This window comes from Coffea arabica, chromosome 6e (assembly GCF_036785885.1).
Source record: "Coffea arabica cultivar ET-39 chromosome 6e, Coffea Arabica ET-39 HiFi, whole genome shotgun sequence".
Taxonomy (NCBI): Eukaryota; Viridiplantae; Streptophyta; class Magnoliopsida; order Gentianales; family Rubiaceae; genus Coffea; species Coffea arabica.
Genome location: NC_092321.1, coordinates 6,202,692 through 6,218,976, shown reverse-complemented (window position 1 = coordinate 6,218,976; position 16,285 = coordinate 6,202,692). Strand labels below are relative to the sequence as shown.

General features: G+C 36.2%; 2 protein-coding genes across 3 annotated transcripts; one reads left to right on the top strand and one right to left on the bottom strand.

Annotated features, from left to right (window-relative positions):
- Positions 1-7,124: 7,124 nt before the first annotated feature.
- LOC113696128 (triphosphate tunnel metalloenzyme 3-like) lies at positions 7,125-10,296 on the top strand. 2 transcript variants are annotated; one of them, XR_011816819.1, is made up of 3 exons: positions 7,125-8,259; positions 8,367-9,534; positions 10,136-10,296. XR_011816819.1 is itself a non-coding variant. In XM_027215484.2 (2 exons), the coding sequence occupies exon 1, from the start codon at positions 7,646-7,648 to the stop codon at positions 8,252-8,254; it is 609 nt and encodes a 202-aa protein (XP_027071285.1). In that variant the 5' UTR covers positions 7,127-7,645; the 3' UTR covers positions 8,255-8,259; positions 10,136-10,296. The 2 variants fall into 2 exon arrangements, 1 of the variants encoding a protein (XP_027071285.1); XM_027215484.2 differs by lacking the exon at positions 8,367-9,534 and having other exon boundaries at positions 7,127-8,259.
- Positions 10,297-11,741: 1,445 nt separating this feature from the next.
- LOC113694920 (uncharacterized) lies at positions 11,742-14,075 on the bottom strand. Its single transcript, XM_027213842.2, has 3 exons — positions 13,777-14,075; positions 12,401-12,459; positions 11,742-12,310 (listed from the first exon to the last, which is right to left on the bottom strand). Exons 1-3 carry the CDS (start codon positions 13,894-13,896, stop codon positions 11,980-11,982), a joined length of 510 nt encoding a protein of 169 aa, XP_027069643.1. The 5' UTR covers positions 13,897-14,075; the 3' UTR covers positions 11,742-11,979.
- Between the last annotated feature and the right edge of the window lie 2,210 nt (positions 14,076-16,285).

Genomic DNA, 16,285 nt, shown 5'->3' with positions numbered 1-16,285 from the left:
TTGGGGTCCATTCATTGGTCTGGGGTCAAGGACAAGGATTGGGTGGATTCTTGATTCAACACACAACTGAATGGACCCAGAGCATCATCAATCATCGAGTCTTGCTACTACCGCAAAATGCTATCATCCGCATGCTTGAAAATTTCGGGTGGATTTGGTGACACAATAAGAAAGGTCGAATCTCGGATAAAGATGTAGTCATGTAGTACATATGAGGAAAACGAACATTTCTTTACTTTTTCTTGCAGAATTACCTACATAGTAAGTGAAAGAACCGCGCTGCTTCGACTGAATCTTGTAGTTTTTTTTTTTTTTGAGCTGAATCTTGTAGTTTGTAGTTCCTTTTGCCAATAGTTCCAAGAAAAATCATTCAAAAGTGACTTGGAGTTTATTTGGTTATTAGCTTAAGACCTTGTAAGGAGACGAACAGCAAACATAAGAGTGATTAAACAAAAACGAGTACAAAAAAAAGGCGACTATTAATTGTTTCCACCATTATGTGTTAGTTGCAAATTAGCAAAACAAAAAAAAAAATAGTTCAAATGAAAAGGGAAAATGAAGTTCAAAATTTTTTGATGTTGACTACTTATTAGTATTCCTATCGCTTTTCATCATTATTAATCCTATTTATAGAAGAATAATCTTGAAGCAACGAGACACAAACAACAGCAGAATCCAAAGTATGACAGTGGCCTCCACCTCCTTGCATTAGAAAATACAGAGCAGATTAGGAGGACCTGGAAATTTTTTATATAGGTGTCAACTCATGGTGAAATATTTACATAACAAAATGATTATGGGTCAAAATCATAGACTGCATTAGCAACAGAACATTTAAACTAATGGGACGAAAAAAATTACTGGCAAGTGATTGTACGCTCACTCAATTAATGCAACCCTTTATGGTACGCGACACAGCCCGTGAATATGTTCATATAATTGCCTACAAAGTACAAACAAACGCAATTCTGCTGCAAAATTTTCACCACCTAAATTGGATGGAAAAACTTAGGAGGCAAATTTACATATTTAGCTGCTCTAGAGTCCAGACTTGCTCTAGAGTGGGATTAGTCGAGCCCCGTAAGGATTTACCCGGACACCCACTCCGTCAGCAAAAACAAAAAACAAAAAAAAAAATCCAGACTTGCAAAGTTCAAAATTTCCGGAATTCCTTGAATCTGTCATAATTTTAGGCAACCGAGAAAGAAACTACCAGAACCTAATCCATTAGAATTAGCGGAGGAAAATCCTATCCTTTCTTTATTTGGTGGAAACTTGTGTTTCTTCCAACTCCCCTTTACCTACTTTCTGAAACTACATGCTTCCTTTTTTTCGTGTTGTTAACAGCTACACAGTAGGTGTATAACAACGGGCAACATATGTCGTACACATGAAATTGCATCCTCAATCAAAACGAGCTTTTTTTTTTTTTTTCTTTTCTTTTCGGGTTAGGGCTGGGGAAGTAGCGAAACGAGCTTAATTACTTTCTATCCGTTTATACACAGCAAAGAGGATGATGCAGGCGAAGTGGATAGATGTATGAATGGGTTTTGCACCATATTTAATCAAACTTTACATTGATTAAAGCTCTTTAATCTTTCAAACAAAGTATCCACGCTCAAGAATTTTCTGCTTTACCATTAATCTATTTACTTTTTGCTACGTTAGGATTTTAATGTTAGCCATTTATACAAGTGCCATGCAGAAAAATAAAGGGTCAAAACAAATAAATAAGCTGACGGTATAGTTTAATAGTTTCTGTTTCTTTCACCTTAATCATTTAGCTAGGTATAGATAAATGCAGAATTAATAAATAGAAAAAGTTAAATGGAGAGAATCAATTGGCAGCCCCATATTTGTACTAGCTCATAACCTTACCAGCTGGTTGTGTTCAGTGTTTACCACTGTTGAGGACGGCGGAAGAAGACAATAGCAAAGATTAATTGGCTCGTGAATCCATTTCCCCAGTCAAACGCTCCTGTCCCGGATGCCACCTTTTTGCCTTTGCCCATTTAAATTAATTGTCTGTATACTACTCACTTTTCAGTGGCTGCATCTATCCCTTGAGTTTCTAGTAATGCTGTTTTTATCCTTTACCTACTGTTGCTTTTTTTTTTTTTTCCTGTTTTATTGTGTTCAAGTAATTTACTGAGAGTGCTATTTGACACTGTTGATGTGGTAATGGCTCGGACAAATACCAAGTATATTCTTCCTCAGTTGCTTAATGGAGGTTGGGCTTCAAATTCATTGCCTGAAAAGACAGCATCTTCAACTTGACCAAAATTTCCTTTTCTTGTTTGTCTGCATCTGTGAGCTAGCAGTCGGCACAACTGCAATACTACAACACACCGACATTTTCTGGCTGAATTTCTTTGGTATTGAAACTGATCATGAAGATTAAGATGCAGGCACGACCCTGTACAGAATTACGTGTCCAAGAATTTATCATGTCAACATACCCCATCTAGTAGTTATCCTTGTTGGATGGATGGTTATGGTCTCCATCCCATGACATGATTGGTTAAGCTTCCCAACACGCTTTCTACCAAACCAGCACGCTCTTAATGTTGCAGTTGGATCCAGGAGAATTTGTTTGGTCACCGGTTTTTATTTTAACTGATCCGAATCGATTGTTTATTGTAGTATGATTTTCTTTTCTTTTTGTTTTGGTCACTAGCTACCTTGACCGATCCTTAATGACCTTAGCGCCGTTTCTCATCGGATTCGCTCTACATTAGGCTCTCAATTCCGATCAATCTTTAAACCTATCCGACACTGTTAAACACAGGACTGGCGGGAACTAGTTGAGTGCAAGAAGTCTCATTCAGTGTCGTCTCCGTCCAGTCCCATTAGAAAACACTAGGCAAGACAAATTCAGCCGATGAGAACAATAATATGTATTCAAATTATTACATAATCAACTTCCATAGGCATATGATTAGGTTCTACATAGTTTCTTTGTGATCATTTGTGCTTGTCGTACGTAAATGTCCTCTGTCGCGTTTAGGTTTATCCAGAAAGAAGGCTCAGCATTTGGAACCGCATATTACTTTTGGATACTACCAAAGCATTATTGGTGACAAGTTTTTTTTTCCCCTTTTCTTTTCTTCAATAGAGAATGTAGGTTTCTTTTATCTGTCCATTCCACCTCACCTTCTTTTGGTAAAAGAATGCAGTAAATTAAAGAATTTGACAAAAAGCATACAAAGATGATATATTTGTTTTTGGTTCTTACGTAGTTGATCTTATAACAAACACTAGGTCATTAATTGAATGTCATTGTAGACTTATACTTTAAGAAAATGCAAAAATTATTCTGATAGTGGAATGGCCTCCCATAAATCGAGGTCATAATTTCCACCCTACATATATAGAATCAGGTTTGTTAGTCGATACAAAAAGAATTTTCTACTATAAAAAACATAAACCAGAAAGAAATTATGTCCCTTGACTCTTAAAAAAATTAAAGAAAATGAAAGCGCTTTATATTATATTAATTATTGGTATTATATTACTTGGATTGGGCTTGCAATTTCATATATTTGATTCTAGGGGACAATAGTGAATTGAGAGAAAATAATAGAATGCAGATATGCAGCCCAGTGAACATCCTATACCAGAAGTAATTCATTCTAAGTTGAGAATATTTAATAGTGAGAAAAATGCAATTAATAGTATTCGAACTCACGAAATCAAACGTAAAACAGTCTCCAATTCATCTTTAAATATACTAACACGACAAAATGTGATGGCATCACCTAAGATTAACTACTAAGTGGTATGTGATACCACCAAAGTTAAAATTGAAAAAAAAAAATAACTCATGCCTGAAAACATTAAAATTCATAATCTTTAGTTCTCTTCGATGATCTCTCAACTGTGGCCTATCTCCTAGTAACTTGTAACAATGGAAACCATAATAGTAATCAAGCATTGCGTGATCTTATTTCCAATAATAGCCTGTAAATTTGGAATGCCGTGAGAACTCATGGATGCAATGGCTGTGGTGGGAGTAATTGTGTGTTGCAGAAGCTCTTGAGCAGTGGTGGGAAAAAAGGGTTAAACGGGAAGATTTTAGGCCAGCAATTGTCATCAATGCTAAGGGCCGACCTGCAACAAGCAGGACCAAGTATACGTGGCTGTAGACTGAAGAAAGTATTCACAATTTCATCAATACAGCCTTGGGTATTTACCACAGCTTGCAAGCATGGGATATTCCATGGCACCCCGATGCTTATCATAGCATCGTCTCCAAAACACGGTGCAGCCAAGATGGATAGCCAAACAACAACTAGTTTCATGGTTGAGATAGCCATTTTTGTGATTTTCTCTTCAAGGGATATTGCTACTTTGTAGTGGTGGGCTGATGAGGTTGTTGCCAACTTTATGGGACTAAGGGTGTATTTATATGCTACTACCAGGAGAGATCTTTTACATGGCTCTCTTTTAAGTCTTTAGATTGTACCGTCTTTTTCAAGTCTTTAGGTTTCAATTCCTTCAAAGATATTTAATACATCATAATGCTTGTCTCACAAAGTCGTAAAAAAGTTTTGCTTAAAGATGTAGAAGAGGTTTAATGCATTCTAATGCTTGTCTTAGTTGTAACTAGGATCCTAGTTAATGGATCTGCAGTTTTAATACATTCTAAATCTTGTTCATTTATGTAATCAGTGCGAGTGTATGGCCAAAATGACACCCACTATTCCAAATAGTTCCAGCTCCTTAGCATCGGGTGCAATGTGATTTTTAGCATATGCCATAGAAACAAATCTGTACACAAATATGCATCTCATCATTTAGCTAGTTATTCAACATTTGAAAAACATTTTAACTCATCAAATTTTTTTTAAGGAAGAAAGAATTTATCTCTTAGTGGAAAAATAATAATTTTTATAATTTTGACATTTAAGATGTTGAGAAAGAGACAATCGAGCGTTGAAACTACTCTATGCATTGTGCATATTCTTAACTAGGCTATATAATATAAGTTTTGGCGACTTAATACGTTTTAACTCGTTAATCAACTATAGAAAGAGTAAATAGTAAATTTATTCAAATTAATTTGGTTTTAGCAGAATATAACTCCTTAGACGTTAAACCGAAACCCATAGAAACTATCTTGATGGTAACAATTAATATGAAGGATATATATATATATATATATAGACACACACACTGCACTCTACTTTGAGTCCTTTACATTCTACTGCCAAATTTGAACGTTTAGTGGAACTAGAATAGTAATAACTGAAACGGTGGTAAGTTTCAGCAGATTACTTAGGTCAAATTTCTAGTTTGTTTTTCATTTTTAGATCAAATAACACAAGGCCATACGTTTTTTGCTATTCTGGTTCAGATCTTTGCTATACAATTTTTAATTTAACAAGTTTTTCTTGTTTTCTTTAATTTGCGTAAACACACACACCCAGATGGAATTTTCCTTGGTGGAGTGAGTCGTATATTTGAGTAATACAACCATCTATTCTCGTCACTCTCGACCAGCAATGGCCAACATCTAAGAAAGAACATCAGGGCGGTGGCAGCAGCCCCGGCCCTCTAATGGTAACGATTGGCAGCTGGTCCTGCCTTCGCCTTTTTCTGTTGCCAAAACACGGGCAGAGACGCTGATAATATGCACCATTATTAGGATTTGGAGCTTAAGAAACATGACTAGCTGCACTTGATTTATGAGATCTATACAATGGTCTGGACTTTTAAATTCGACAAATTTGGATTGTCCATTTTTCTTCCAAAAATTTTAAGTCTTTTCATTAGTACATTTTTTAATCACTTTTTTATTTCACATATATTAAATTACTACAGTACATTTTTTTTTTTTACAAAAACTCAAAAAATGGCAATCCAAACGGACTATGGTAAGTTTTCAGCAGCAAAATTTGTTGTGGAAGTAATGTCATTTCTCTCTACAACTGAAATATAATTAAATGCGGTATACAACATTTATTTTGTAGATTTATTAGTGCAAAAAATTAATTACGCTTGCAGGCATTGAGAATACTGATCACTTCATTTGCAGTTGTCAAAGAAAATGAATATGACAAAAAAAAATGGGTGAAGCGTGGCAAGTTCAGGCGCCAACAACGAATGAAAGATACCCAACCCACGGCTAAATCTTTCGAGGAAGAGCCCAAAAGAGAGAGGTCTTAAAAGCACTTTTCCTTGCGGCAACAAGTTTCAACTTTTAATTTTTTAGTACTAAAATCTTACCCATGCCTCATTTCATTTTGGTTAACTTTGAGATAAACCCCAAAAAAGAATTACGGGAAGCTGAAAGGTAGTTTGAACGCCTAAGCCATTTGATTGACTAAAATCAGTACTTCACAAGTGCTTTACTGATGAACCATTTGATAGGCACAGGCCCGGTGGCCGGCAATGTTTTTAAATCCGGATCGAAAAGTGAATCGAAATATCTTCTGATTTACGGTTTAATCGGTTCGACTTCGATTCAAAGGTTTAATAATTTTTTATTTTTTTAGTATTAAAAATTTTGAATAAGACTAAAATATTATTTTAAAAAATAAATACTTAATAAAATCAATTAAATCTCTCAATTTTTATCGATTTTTACCAGTTCAACCGATTTTGACCAATTTAATTATTGTTTTAAATTTTTAATTGAATCGGACCGAAGACATGATTGGTTTACGATTCAATAGATTGAACCTATCGGTCCGATCCGATTTTCAAAATTGATCCTTGTATTTCATGGTCAATCCTTGAACTTTTGTTACTACTATTAATTTAATAAAGAAATATCATATTTACTACTACAAAGTTTGATCTAAAAAAAAGAAAAAAAAGGATAATTTTGTATCAACTAATTAGGGATTTTGTAAAAGGGGTACAAATAATATTTTTAAAATATCTTATTCATGCACACATGACCTTTTTAGGTTTACTAAAAATGGATTTCTAGAGACAAATATAAGAAATATCATTGTCCCTTATTAAAATTGGACTTTGGATAAGGTCGGATTCTGAAGGGGGACTCCTGCGTATTATTGATGCATTTCCAAAAATGATCATACAAAACAAAAATTGACGCATTTGACATGAAATCAACTACAGCTATTTATTTATATTATTAGTATTATTATTGGCAAAAATTACAATTCAATTCACAAGTCAGACCACTAGCCAGTCCGTTCCAGCAAAGGTACTGGGCTTTCACCAGTAGTGCCACTACCACTGGTGTGGTTGTGAGAATCAGAATAACGAAAAGTTGAGGCTGGGGTAATCCAGATAAGCGGGTGCCAGCCAGAGAGATGCTGAGGAGAAAAGCCACCAGGATCGAAGTGAAACTCGACGACAAAGAAGAACTCGAAGAATCCCGTAAACGCGCCTCCACCACCACCGCTTCCTCCACCTCAATTTCATCCTCCACAGCCACCGCCGCCTCCTCTCTCCTTCAGCACTTCGACCGCTCCTCCCTTAATCCCTCCACCAAATCCCACCGCATCGGCCTTTCCCCTTGATTCCCGATATTTATTGTTTTCTTTATCTTTAAAAATTCTACTCCTTGCTTCATATTTTATGTTTTAAGAAATAAATTAGAATTAGAGGAACATCAAATCTTTGGGCGGCTCATATCCTCCGAAGGATAACGACCTCATTTGCTAAGCAAATGGAGGTCGAAGTAAAGCTTAGATTACCAGATTCGGCCACACACCGGAAGGTCCTTTCCTTACTTTCCCCCTTCCACACCAAAACCCACCACCAAAGGAACTCGTTCTACGACGGCGCTGCTGGCGAGCTGAGTTCTCGCCGGGCAGTTCTCCGCCTCCGATTCTACGAGAACTCTCAACCCTCCAAATGTTTCATCTGCCTAAAGGCAAAAGCTGTGATCGTCGATGGCGTTAGCCGGGTCGAGGAGGACGAAGAAGAAGTGGATTTCGAGGTGGGTTTGCAGTGTTTGGAAGATGCAACCAAGTTAGTCGATGTAGATTCCCGGGTGGCGAGGAGGGCTCGCGAGGAGTTTGGTGTGAAGGCGGGATTTGTGGGGTTGGGGGGCTTTAGGAATGTGAGAAATGTGTACGAGTGGAATGGGGTGAAATTGGAAGTGGATGAGACGGTTTATGATTTTGGGACTTGCTATGAGATCGAATGCGAGAGTTCAGAGCCAGAAAAAGTTAAGGGGATGATCGAAGAGTTCTTGAAGGAGAATGAGATTGAGTACTCATATTCGCAGGTGTCAAAGTTTGCGACTTTTCGGTCTGGAAAGTTGCCTCAGTAATTATTGTAAGTGTTTTACGATATAAGATTATGGTGTATTTTGATTCGGAAGTTGTGTTTCTATCTTGATCTTCTCATTGCTTTGTTTTTAATGTTGCGTTATGTGCTAGCAGTGTGAGTTATTTTGATGAACTAGCATATTGAGCGTCGCCTGGATTGAATGTTAAAGGTCTTGTATTGCGGCAATTCGTTTTTGCAGGTGATGAGCTTATGATAAATAAGGTTGGGTGGTTGGTTGTAATTTTGACTTAAAGCAAATTGTTGTGTAGGTTGTTGATCTGTAAATTGATGTGCAAATTTTCTGTTATGCAGGATATGTTAATTGTGTGGTGTATTTTGTGTTTGTTTCTGCATTGGAACCTGGTAAAAGGTGTATTTATTGTGTTATTACCCAATAATTAATATTGGCTCTGCAAAGTCTGATGGTTCATGTTGGCTGATGGTACAGACTCATAAAATACATCTTCATGTGCACAGAATGAATGGAATTACGTCATACCTCTTCAAAACTCATAACATGTTTGTACTCTTTGTTGGGTTTTCAATTAAAAGTGGTTTAGCCAAACCTGTTTGAGAGTGGACAGCAAAGAATTGGGACCTTAGCGAGTAAGAAACTTTGGGGAGGATAACAGTTCATAGGTTTTTCTAAAGATGGTTTGGAAGGGAGGCAGTTTTGTTGACTGGGAAATGCATGTTACTAGATGTGCTTGACTCATTTTTAACTCTTTTCCAAACTCTACCATTTAAATTTGTTCAACTGAGTTTTCCTTTCTACTCTGCCTGAACAAGTCATCTTAAAACTATAAAGCTAGCATGATAACTTTATTTGTGGAAAGAGAACAGCCTTCCTTCCCATTTATGACACCTGGGTTGTTTTTGTTGTATTGGTGATGATAGAATGTAGTGAACTGATGGAAGCCTTTGGGTTTTCTTTAGGGTGAAATTCTTGGCGAACATCTCCTACAGGCTACTTTCAAGATTGAACTAGACCACCCACTTTGTTGTCTCAAACAAGTATAAAGTATTGTGTTGGTGTTATGTGGTTGAGTGGTGTTATGTTGTTTTTACTCTTTTATGATGAGACAGTATTGTCATGGGATTTTAGATGTTGCACTTCAAGTGTAGTGCAGAATGGCAGAATTGGGGAGGGGAAAATAAAGGAGGAGAACAAGGTCCACTTCTTACTTGTTCTACAACATTGGAGCATAGATTTTGTTAGTCTATAATGGAAGTAAGAAATCCTTGAAAATCCTTGCTCAGTCAAACTTAAGCATTTACTATGTAAGTATTGAGTTTCTTTTGTCATTTATTCTTTATTCTAGATGAACTGTGGGTAGAAGTTCTTCTACAAGTAGACAAATATTCCTTTGCCATCAAATGTTTCTAGGGTATTCGGAATGCATACCGTGGTCTGAGGTGGCTTCTCAGATTCGCATGATGCTGTCATCTGGTAGTGTCTTGAGGGGCCTTGTGGTACAATTGGTTGATGCCAGGGCTAAATGGACAAGAAGGAACTACGAAGTGCACTTGCCTTTGAGATTTAAAATTTATAGGGGGAAGAAAATGCTATAGTGATATTTTGTAATATCCTGCAGATGTTTAAATTAAATGACTATAGGTTTTACTAAAAGAAGGTGAGCTTCTTGTCATGCTATTCCCTAGAGGATACCCAGTTCATGGTTAGTTGTTCAATTCTAAGGTAGAAATGCCGCACTGAGGTGAAGTAGATCATATTAGCAGCAGTGTTCACTTCTCATGAACAGAATCTGTTTCTCTCTGCTTTTTATCATCTTGAAGCCCACATTTGCATAAATTAAGTCATGTGTTCACCACCTTGGATTTGGACACTGGTAAAGCCACATTTTTTGTCTCATTCCTGCAGGTCATGTTGGCGGATGTTTACTGATTCCAGTGAAGAAGCAGAAGGTTGATGCAGCAATAAATCAAGCATTTTGATGCTTGACTGCTTCAAATATACAGCTGTTACTCTTAATACTTTCTGGACCTGAAGATGAAATTTAAGAATTTGAGTGTTTTGGGTTCTTTTGTCTTTGGATTGGTCAAACTTTTTGATATGCCTGCTTTACATGTGATCCCTACGTTGAGCATCCAATCTTTTTCCTGGCATCTAAACCAGAAAGGCATTAACACTGTTGACCATTTGATTTCGACCACTATTCTAACCAATTTCAAAAATTATTTTGTGAATATCTTTCCTGGACTCAACCATACATTTGAGTTTGTTGATTAAATAATGTAATGTTTATCCCTTAACTTAGTTCAAAGAAGGGGAACCAAAAGAAAAAGAAGAAGGGTGTTTTGGTTATTGAGTGCAAACTTCCAAAAGAATAGCAATAATGGATGGGTAGCTTGCTCAACCATGGCAATTTTTGATGGTAGGTGAAAGTTCAGGTCCGAAATGGCTCCAAGTGAATTGGGATGGCAAATTAATTGATATGTTCAGCATATTTCCTGACGCTTTTTACATACTAGAAAATGTGCCAAAGTGTACATCTTACCGAAGGGGTACAACAACCTCGAATCGAGAAGACCTTTGAGCACAAAAGTTTTGCATGCCCAACCAGTTGGCCAAATGCTGAGTTAGGGTAGATTTCGATCAATGATTGTACGGTTGTGATATCAGACTCTGATTCCAATTTTAGTTAGTGCTTGGCTTACAGATGGTCAGGTATAGCGAAAACTGTGAGAAGTTTAGAGAATTAATAGCCGGAGTATCAGCCATTGGCAAAGAAGACCTTTGATCGCAAAAGCTTTGCATGTTTAACCAGATGACGAAATTCTGAGTTATGGTAGTTCTTGGTAAATATTGTTTGCCTGGTGGTGGCGGCAAGCGTGATTCCAATTCTAGTTTGTGCTTGGCTTACGAAGACAGCAAAACTTTGAGAAGCTTTATTACCCCCAAAAAAAAAGAAAAAAAAAAGCCTTGAGAGAAGTTCAAGAATTTATCTCCAGAGTATCATCCCTTGAACTACATGGCCCCGTTTGGCGGAGGACGGGGTTGAGGTTGAAACCTTGAAGGTGCTTATCTTTTATTTGGTTCCTTGTTATGACAGTCACAGAAGCAAGGCCTTGAAGACGCAGACATGCAAGCACCGAGTAACAATTGTTTTAAACAAAAGAATGAACTGAGTTGGGTGTATATGTGGATGTTAGGGAGAAGTGAAAAGTACAATCTCAAGCGGAAGTCCACTACTGAAAGGGACGTTAGTGAAATTAAAAACTCAATAAAAAAACAAAAAAAAAGACTCGCACAGTGGATACTAAAACAGGGAAATGCATCCGCAGTAGACCTCTATAGCGGTATATATTTCTTGTCTGGAGAACAACCAAACTTGTACGGTTGTACTCCTTGCCCCAAATATATATTTGATGAATTCAGCAAGACTCCATATGATGTAGTATCCATGACAGGAGAAAAAGAGAGACAGAAACACTGTACATCAGTGCTATCCTTCAAAATAGCAACATTTCAAAACCAAATGTCAAGCACTAATCACATTAAAATCAACCTTCAAGAACAATTCCAAATATCCGTTAATTCTACAAATTGGAAGCTGTAAATGTCTATAACGTTATAAAATGCAGTAAATTCTAAACAAGGACTGTGACTTCCCTAATCTAAGAAGACACAAACATCCTAAACGTCCTATTTCCTATTAAACATACCCAGCCGAGAGAAAGAAGCGGAATGATCACCTAATTAATTTACTTTCTCTTCTTAGCAGGGGGTTGTTCTTCTTCATCTTCATCTTCCTCTTCTTCATCTTCCTCGTCATCCTCATCCTCATCATCATCACCGTCATCATCGTCTCCGTCCTCGTCATCACTGCCACCGTTACCATTAGCCTCGGGATTGTCCTCAGGATCCCCTTCTTCATCATCTTCTCCACCCTCGTCACCTGAGAAATCCTCATCACCTGCATCATCATCATCCTGATCATCATCATCTTCTTCTTCTTCATCATCATCTGTGTCACTAGCATCCTTATTGTCAGGTTCTGGCCGCTTCTTTTTGTGAAGCTCTTCCATAGGGAACCTGTAGACAATGCATAAATTCTATTTTTCAAAGGCTCCCTCTAAATGTCAGTGTGTAATCCAAATGAGACAACAATGACAAATTCATTACCCTTTATCAGCTAAGAAAGATGGGGATAAATCATCAACATCCTTCAGCAGAGATCCTGTCTGAAGACATAAACAAAAATTTCAATTATCAAAGGCATGCAATGAAGGAAAAATTAAGGTGCTTTAGAACAACTAAAACCAAGGAGCAAGAATAGCAAGTAGATCAGTTCAAAAAGGCAATCCAGAGTATACGGACTGCAATCAAAAGAGCAGAAACACAAACGCACTGAGTCAAAACATTCATTTTAAAACAATATTAGCAGCATCATAAAACTTAAAAAAGGAAAAAAAATTGTACGTTATTTTTTTGAAAATTTGTAGATTGAGCAAAAACATTGAGAATTTGAGTTTTACATTACTGAGATCCATTAAAGAATTATGAGAGAGGGCATGCTCAACTAAAGAGTTAGTATCAATAGGACATGTTTAACAAAAGCAAAGCGTACTAACATGACCATCATTCCAACAAGCTAAACTGAATAAGAGACACTTCATTGAACCACGTAAATAACACGAACAACTAAGTTATCAGTATTGTGCCAACTTTCCTCAATTTTCTAGGTAGATTTCTTCGTGCAAGAAAACCTTAAATAATTCATAGACCAAGGAATTAAATTCAACACGCCCACAAGAATTATCCCATACTTGTCATACAAATTAAAAGCAGAAAAAGGAAAAAACATTTTTATTTTACTTTAAAGCAACAAAAAGGGAACCATTCAACATCCATAAAATGGAAAATCTCCTACCCGTAACAACAATTCAATTAGGCATAAGTAGAATAAGTTGCAATTAGACATTATATTCGTAACAATTAAATCGTCGAGATGGCTACACGAATGCTTACTCCCAATTTCTACAACAAATAGTACAAAATTAGTACTTTTATAGAATAAAGAGGAAAAGCATTAATTTTAAATCTCCCTCTGGTACTTGCATAAAAAGCACGGACAACATGGCTATGCTTTATGAAGCACACAAGCCAAGGATAAACAGGATTTCAGTCTAGCAGCAAACCCGTTCAGTTGAAAAAAACTCTACTCCTAAAAACAAGTTAAAATTTTCCTAGTTGAAAATCAAAGCAGAAACTTGGACAGAGCCCACAATAACTTTTTTTCCCCTCTTCTCAATCTCTCTGTGCTGTCTGCATCAAGGAAGAGAGTGAGGAGACAAGCACCCTTCTGTATAACCCTAGCAAACCCCCCAAACATTTGAAAAAAGAAAGGGGGGAAAACCAAGATTAGAAAATCTCATGACTCAAAGGAGCGTAAAAGGCAGAAAGAGAGCATAAAAGCTAAAACCCACGTCATAAAATCCAAACTTTACAAGAAAAAATGTGTACGAGTAAGCGAGTATTAAGTTAATAAATGTTTATACCAGCAAAAGAAGCCAAACAAGAGATCTCTGAGCAGCCAAAAGGGTCTCAGCCACCACAGTCTTGACCACTACTGTTTTCACCATAGCATGAACATCAGAGCTGGAGTTGCTGACCTCCATTGAAAACCTTCCCGGTAAAAAATTACAGCGGAAGCAAGGCTATAGTACAGAGCAGAGAGGACAGCGGTGATAGGGGTAAAAGAAAATCAAAAAGAAATAGAGGCCTTAAATAGAGAAAATCAAAGATTTAGGGGGGAGAGAGACAAGAGGCGGTGTGGACTGTGGCGCAGTAGGGTTGGCCTTTGAGTGTCCAAATCTTAAAAAAAAAAAATTTTAATTAAAGAAAAAGGGAAGGGTAAAAGAAGAGGCTAGGGTTTTGTCATGTGCGAAAGGGTTTTGTGGCGTGGGGGTGAAATTGAATTTTGACTTTTTGTGGGGGGAGCAATTTCCTAACTACTTCTATTTTATTAATTATATTTTCTAGACATAAATTGACTTTGATTCTAGTAGGATAATCTAGATTCTAGAGTTCGTTTTGACCCGCGGGTTAAGGAATACTACTATGCTACCAAACAGGGATTTGAAAAGGTATATAGTAGAATTTAAAAAAAAAATAGATAGCTTGCATGTTTGAATAATTAGTATGTTAAGTAGTAGTTTTTACAAAAGTAGAAAAAGACGATTTAGCTGAACCAAATTTAAATGGTTTTTATTTAATAAATTTTCTTCCTATTTTAGCCTAGTCTGGATCGAAATTTTTTTCCAATTCAACGAATTTCCTAATCAATAATTTTTGTTGTTTAAATCTTGCTATTGAAATTTTATTTTGGTTCACCTGATGCATAGGTCTCACATGTTAATTTTTTTAATAAACTAAATCAAATCAATAAAAACATCTAAATGCAAAGGAGGAACTAAATATGAATTTGTGTACATGGGTCCTCAAACAAAAAAAAAAAAGGAAGTGTATATAATATCGTATAGATTCAGCTCGAATGATTATACATAGTGATGATAAGGTTCTTGAGTTTAATTTCCAGACCTTCTCAATAAGACTTGAAGCCTCCTATTTCCCTTATAAAGAAAACAAACAAATAAATAAAATTGTATTAACATGTGCCTATTTATTAGAGTCTTCTTTAAAACCCAAAAAAAAATGTGTACCAACCTTATAACATTCTTGTCAATGGAATCCATTTTTATTACACGATTTACATCATGGAAGTTATGATTGGTTTGAGCTGCATCCAGAGCTTTTTATATCAACAAAAATTGATATAGTTATATACGATTTATAGTGTGATTACTTTGATTAGGCACATAATACATATATTAATTTAATGCTATTTATCAGTGGATTTGATTATTGCAACATGTATAAAAGGAAGATGCAGTGATTTATTCAATTTTGAAAATTTTTATATATTTTCAAATATGCTTATAATTTTTTAAAATCTATTATATCTATTAAATTACAAATGTGTTATTTCTAGTATATATTTAACTTGAATAGGATGACAATATAAATCAAATCGTGCTAGATGAATTTCAACAATCCATTAATGAAATTTACTTTTTTTTTTTATAAAAAACATATATTAACATATTTAATCCCAATGTCAAGAGTAAATTCAATGGGTAAAAAAATTATCAAAGTAAAGATATATAAATCCTGAATGGGCAAAATAATAAAGCAGAAAAAAAGGGGCAAATTTAAAATAAGTTTGAGTTGGATCCAAAATAAGTTAATGCACACAAAAATTATCCCATTATGGAAATTAAATTCCCATGAAAGTTTTTTTTTCTATTTTTACTCACTTGCCAAAATAAACAAGAGAATGAAACCTTTTTTTTTTTATCGCAACGATAGGATTCCTATAATCTAATCTAAACCTAATTTGTGGGGAGTGGAGAGAGAGGAAGGGAACTCGATGTGAATAAAGATTTCATTGAGAAAGGCCAATTAAAATCGTCATATATAATAACAAATTGGTAGAAGGTAAGAGTTGACCTCCCACGCTACCAAGACTCACTAGGGCAAAAGGCCTAGTGAAATGGAACTTATAGTTTGTACGGTTTTTAATGCTTTTTACGTAACGGCTCTTTCCTGAAAAGAAATTCTTTAAATTGGTGGGTCCCTAAACACATCACAAACCTCAACTGGAGAGCCAGATTCCCCCGGGATCAACAAACTTGTCCCAGCCACCAGCCTTTGGATCTGTGGTCACCATTAAGTTATTTAAGGTTTGGTAGGGTGACAGGTAAGGGTTCAAACCTTACCTGCCACCAATTGTCACATTAAATGGCTTCTTAAAAAATTCAAATGGGTGCGTAATGCAGTTGGGTTCAATCCCCACTGACTCCCTTACCTGCCAATCCTTCTGATCTAATGGTGGTTCAATTTCAATCCCCACTGACTCCCTTACCTGCCAATTCTTCTGATCTAATGGTGGTTCAGTCCCCATCGACTCCCGTAGATCCAGTTGGATCTCCCCTTAAATTAGGATAG